We start from the raw sequence: 6,414 nt of genomic DNA, 5'->3' as shown, positions 1-6,414 counted from the left end.
CTCTCTGACCTATCTTGAAAGGGTTAATGCATCCTAATCATTTATGTTTTAGTTTTCTTTTGTATAAGTTTGATATTATACACTTCTATTCATTTTGCTATATTTTACTTTGCCCCCCAGTGGCACAGCTGTATGTCTGCAGATTTACAATGCTTGAATCCTGGTTTCAATACTCATGGTGGGCAGAGCACGGATAGCCCATTGTGTAGCTTTGTGCTTAATTACAGACAAACAATATTTTACTTATTTTTTTAAATTCCTTTTTTGAGTTCTGATTTACAGAGTTTCTGTTTTAGTGTGAAGCCTGAAGAAGCCCGCTACTTATGTCTTAATCAGAAATTGTTCAGGTTCACTCTAACTGCTGAAGAAAAAGCTAAGCATCTAGAATACCAGAACAAGACAGGATGTTGGGTGAGTGCTAATATTGACAAAACTATATTTTTAATACTTACTCAGTTAGTGATGTATAGTTATATAAAATGCTTTTCCTGAATTTTTTTACAACATTACTATCAATTGTAAGAGCATTTCTAATAAAGTTACATAACCACAACAGAGTTCCATGTACAACTGTATGTCATGCAATCTGTATTTATGATATTTAAAAGCACAGAGAATTAACAGAAAAAAGTTAGTACTGGAAAAGAAACTCAGTTACCCTAGTGCTTTTGGAAAGTGGAATTTCCTATATCAGGGATAAATGGCAAATAACCATTTTTAAGCATGTTGAACAGTTGGACCTGAATATGGAAGACTTTCAAAACATTATCCTCTACACTTGTATTTTTTACAACAGGCAGTTTCTCTCCAATCCAGTATACTCGTCGTGAATACTCTGCCTAAACAATCTATCAAAGAGTAACATGGTTGTTACTGGAAGTGAGATATCACATGCTGAGAATATGACCTATAATGTGAAATAGTTTTTGTGTTTTTCTGATTTGTTGGTGATAGTAAACAAAGAAAGAGATTAGTTTTGAAATAGGAACTGTGTACAAGAATGTATTTTTGTGCACAAAGTAATGTCCATAACAGTTGGGAAATTTATTGACAACAGCACTTTATTGTACTGGATCTGGAAGAGTGAAAAATTATTAAGAAATTTAAGAAATGAAATACACTTATTATAAATATATATAAATGAGAACATAGAAATAATAGATAAATAGATATTAAATAAAAATTATAATACATAAATAAAAATAATTTTAATTATTGGTAATAAAAAGTGGAAACTTTATCAGTGCAGTAATAAGAAAATTAATTTTAAAATAATTTTTTTTTTTTTACAGAAAGACTGAGTTAAAGGACAAAGGTTATTAATACTGGGGGTTAATGTTCATACCATATGGGGTTAAAATGTTTAAAGTAGTAATTCATTAGGCCTTTTTTATTTCTATGACAGCTTATGATTTAAATTCAATTTCAGTATCAGTAAGAGGCATGTCATTGGTGGAGCGGTTAGACGGGTTAAAGTGTAGGCCAACAGCAAGGCCTTTCAGTCTTAACTGTAGTTCATATTCTTAGAAATGTGATGTCTCACTTACATCCAAAAGATCACATGGCTAATCACTCACTTCACTTTGTCCCTTAACCCTCATTGGGACACCACTGACAACTTTGCAACCATCTCTCTCTCTGCATCTTTTCTGGTTTTCCACTTCCCTCTGGGAGTTGAAGAACTCCAGGTCCACTCTTTGATGTTGTCTTTTCACCTTTTCTTATGTCTGCCTCTTCTTCTTTTCCCTCTGATGGTGCCTTTCTAGATGGTCTTTGCCAAGCCAAATGACTGTGAGATGTGACCATACCACTTCATTTTGCATTTTTTTACAGTGGTCAAGAGATCTTCGTATGGTCCGATAGCTTGTTGGATCTTGTTGTGGACCTCTTCATTGGTAACACAGTCTTTATATGAGATGTGCAAGATCTTTCTGTAACAACTCATTTCCATGGCCTGTAGTCTTCTTTCTAGATCTGCTGTGAGGATCCATGTTTTGCAAGCATACAGAAATATGGATATGACAAGGGAATGCAACAACCTAATTTTGGAACTAAGAGTGATGTTTTTGTTGTTCCATATTGGTTTCAACCTTGCCAGCACTATTGTTGCCAGTGCAATCCTGGAAAGTATCTCAGGTTTGGAACCCTCATCTGTGACAATTTATTCCAGGTATTTGAAACGTTTTACTGTTTCAAGTCTTTGTCAGTGTACATTGATCTCAGTGCTGATGTCGTTGGTGTTACTGGTCATCAGTTTAGTCTTTTTGACACTGATTTATTTTTATGTGTGTGTGTGTATGTTTGGCCTTAGGAATTCTTTGAAGCTTGGATAAAATTATGATATAAATTGAATAAACGTATAAAGGGTAAACTAGTTTTGCAAAGGATGAAATTTTTTTTATTTGTTGTATTTTGAGGTTTAGAAGAACAATACCAATGAATTTCCTGTTGTTGTTCTTTGAAAAAGACTATAATTATTTGCTATTAGATATAAGACTATGTAAAAGAGTTAGCATTGTATTTGATGATAAAACCTATCTTTTTACAGTCTACCATTCTTGATTCTCTGACACCTGATGATGTGCGTCATCTAGTAGAAAGTGAAGATGAACTGGCTCGTTGTGGGAAGTTCATCAGAGTGTTTCCCACGACAAATACCAATCATTACTTCCAGTATCTTGAACAAACACGATATTATAACTTATTGCTTGATGCTTGGGAGCAGAAGTACCACAAAACTCGTGTAGAAGGTAAGTTCATTATCGATAGAATAAAATATAAAATTGTTAAAATGTTATTTTTAAAAAAATCAGTGGGTCTTAAGGTAGACATTAAAATAGAGATGACCAGAAGTATTGGAGGTGGGTCAAGAAATTGATAATTTTGATATCATCATTGAATAACTTGGTGAGAATTGACTGAGTAAAGCTGTAGAATATTTTTGCTGGTTTCTTTTCACGACCTTCAAAAGTTAAGCTTGTAGAATAATACTGAATAATAATTTATTTGATAAAAATCTAAATCTCTGAAATAGAGAAGTAAAACAGAAATGATAACAAGTCAACTTTTAATGGGAGTCTCCCTGTGTAAGTTAATCGTACAAGCAACCAGCAAGTTTAAAATCAACCTAGAATCTTGTCAGTTCTGAAAGTGTTTCTTGATGTACCTACTGCTATGACTGTAAAACAACAATAAAGTTTTGAAATATGCTAAAAAAAAAGCTCTAATCTTTATTTTAAGATATTTTTTGATTATATTAACTGAAGAACGATAGATCACAATTATATTTCTGTAGTGACACTTATGATGTATGATGGGAAGCATGCACTTCACTGGGCTAAGAAGGTTCTTTCATTGTAAATGTAGACAGGCAAAATACTGTTGATTTCCCTTCTAACATCAAGGAGAAATAAAGTAATAAATGGCATTTCTGTGGGATATATGTACGAGAAATGCAAATTTCAAGATACTCTGTAAAGCAAATAGTGCAAGGATGTTGGGTATTAAATATCCTGTATTGTACAATTGAAACCACTGATGAAGTATGGTTACACTTTGATACCTTGTCTACAGTATGGAAACCTAAAACCATGAGAATGTTTGTAATGAGTTTGAATGATGGTTGATGTGATAGATGACTAGATGGAGGAGGAAAGGAGTGGGATGTTACCAATAAGTGTGACACAGGCAGTTGAAGTTACACAATAATGAGACAAAACTAATACTATTAAAGTGCAAGAAACCAAACAACAAAAGCAGTTAATGGTTTTTAGAAAATCAAATACATACAAGTTTAGGTAAAACATGTGCCTCTTTTTTTATGGTAATGTTTTATTTTTGCTTCTTATATCTTGATTGTTTTCACAGTGTTTTAAAATGCTTAAATCTAAGTCATCATATTGTAATTGTGAAGCTTTAAACAGTAAAATAGAGGGATTCTTAATAGCAAGCATGTATTACTTGCAACATACAGAAGTTATTGTAAAGTTTTTTGTTTCATCATAAAAGTTGGTGTCTGCAATTTGATTATTTGAATATTGATATCTTAGCTGGAGCACAATTAGTTTAATGTTATATTCTTCAGTAAATAGAGAATATTTTTAGTGTTATTTGTTTCATAGAAGTGAAAGTTTACTCATAGTGATGTATTTTTACTTCTATTTTGTGATAAAGCAAAATTCATTTTCTCCAAACTCATGTATAATTGTATTTTTTAATTAAGAGTGCTTTGAGAACAATTGTTGATATTGACAAGATTCTTTAGCATAGTTTATTACTTCTGTACAAGTTTCTTGCTTAGATGTGTGAAGTTTTGTGACTTTGGGAAGTATGTTGCTTAGATGTGTGAAGTTTTGTGACTTTGGGAAGTATGTTGCTTAGATGTGTGAAGTTTTGTGACTTTGGGAAGTATATTGCTTAGATGTGTGAAGTTTTGTGACTGGGAAGTATATTGCTTAAATGTGTGAAGTTTTGTGACTTTGGGAAGTATATTTTTCTATTTTTGATAGTATACCATTGGATTTTTTTTAGTCAAAAACTTTTAAGATGTAGTATTCTACTGACTTTAATTTATTCAGTTCAGTTTATGGTTTTATTGTGCATAATGGTTATTTGACTAACCTTTTTTTTTTTTTTCTAGGGAGAACTAGACTTCAAGAACTCTGTGACAAAGGAGTTCATATACGAGTCAGAAGCACTATTTCCAAGGTGTGTCATTTTGAAAAGCAATAATTAAATGTTTACATTTGTTTCTGTACCTTAAGGAAACATAAGTTTCTGTATACAGTCTTTGGAATTCCTTATTCATTATAAGAAAAATTTTACACTTATATCTTGTAATCAAATACTTAACAACTCATTTTCTTTGTCTTGGCTCCTATAGCAAGTGAAAACGAAAGCTTCATAAATATAGTTATACAGGATCGTGCTTGATGTTAAAGAAAATGTAAAAGATAAATATCATTGACTGATAAATCTAAAATATATTTATTAGAATTGTAAATTTATTAAAATAATAAAATGTCTACCTGTTTTATCTTGAAATAACTAGAGTGGCTGTTATTTAACATGGTGTCTCCAGTTCAATGCACAAATAGACCTTGAATTCGTATAATAATGTATAGTTTGTTGTTTAAGGTTTAAGAACACCTCCACCCCCACATTGCAGTACTTCTAGGGTTTACACTACAACATTGCTTATAAATGAGTTATCAAAAGTAAGAATTCACTTGGACATTTTGGCTTTCATTATAATTTTGTTTTTCATTTATAAAATTTTAAATTTCACTATAGTGCAAAAATATTTACTTCAAGGAGTTGTCTAATAACAATTAAATTGTTTGTTGAGCTGAAATATGATGATAGATTTACTTGAGCACCTTGTTGAAACCAGTTATGGTATGGTGAAAGTTTTTCTTTCTTTAAATGAAGGAAATTAACAAAAATTTTATTAATTTATTGTTATATTTTTTTTATAATACTATTTGCATGTTATTTTTCTTCGTGATGTTCATTTGTTTAAAAATAGTACTAATTAGAGGCATTGCTAGTCACTGGCACATGGGGTCCATGCCCCAGTTGTATTTGACAGTGCCTTGAATCCCTAGTTGGTGTCTTGAAAAGTCAGAATAGAATACCATAATCAATATCATACCGAAACTCCGACAATTCCTGCACCTATGGGGCCCGATCCACAAATTTTTTAAGCACATACTGACACCTCTGATAATAATATCATTTAACCCTTTCGAGACGAGTCACAAGTGAAAGGCCATGTCATCTTGTTTGTTGACTCGCATTCAAAATTTGATTGAACTTCTATTTCATGAACTTATGTCAATAAGTTTGGTATCAAACTGTAGATTATAATTCAAATTTTAGTACTATATATTACTGAATATCTTAATTTAAAAGCAAATATTAAAAAACGCAGATAAACATCAATTTTTGTGTGTCACATGGTATGTTGAATGCAGCACTGGTTCAAATTAGATGTTTGTGAAGTAAAAATATTAAGTCTATAGTTTTGTATGAATTAGAAACTCAAATTACTGATATTGACAAGCTAGAATATGAAATAAGAGCCTCTTATCTTCTCAATTTGCTAAGATATTGCTCATTTAATAGATCAAACACAGTGGTTCCCTGCCCACCTCTTTCCATTTTTGTAAACACTCCCTTATATACACTTCTATATATGACATGAATAACCAATTGGAAGCTCAGAATGTCCCCTAGTGGCTTTCTCAACCATTTTAATGGGCTTGGCACCATTTCTTACTTTTGAACCAAAATTTCAACGAGGTAGGGTGTGTCTTTAGTCTGCTCAAAATTTCTCTCTCTTTTTTTTTTTTACTAAAATACATCTTAATTACCGAGCTTGATAAATTATAGTGGAATTCTATGGTATTATTG

General features: G+C 31.6%; 1 protein-coding gene across 2 annotated transcripts in view; it reads left to right on the top strand.

Moving 5' to 3' along the window:
• LOC106457821 (tubulin polyglutamylase TTLL4-like) overlaps positions 1-6,414 on the top strand; it is a 68,639-nt gene that overhangs the window by 42,269 nt on the left and 19,956 nt on the right. For both annotated transcript variants that reach the window (XM_022383868.1, XM_013917272.2), the window contains exons 15-17: positions 297-411; positions 2,549-2,750; positions 4,640-4,707. In XM_022383868.1, coding sequence (XP_022239576.1) covers positions 297-411; positions 2,549-2,750; positions 4,640-4,707 — 385 coding nt within the window. The remainder of the gene's footprint in view (positions 1-296; positions 412-2,548; positions 2,751-4,639; positions 4,708-6,414) is intronic.

This window comes from Limulus polyphemus, unplaced genomic scaffold (assembly GCF_000517525.1).
Source record: "Limulus polyphemus unplaced genomic scaffold, Limulus_polyphemus-2.1.2 Scaffold378, whole genome shotgun sequence".
Lineage (NCBI taxonomy): Eukaryota > Metazoa > Arthropoda > Merostomata > Xiphosura > Limulidae > Limulus > Limulus polyphemus.
This window is presented reverse-complemented; position numbering and strand designations above follow the sequence as displayed.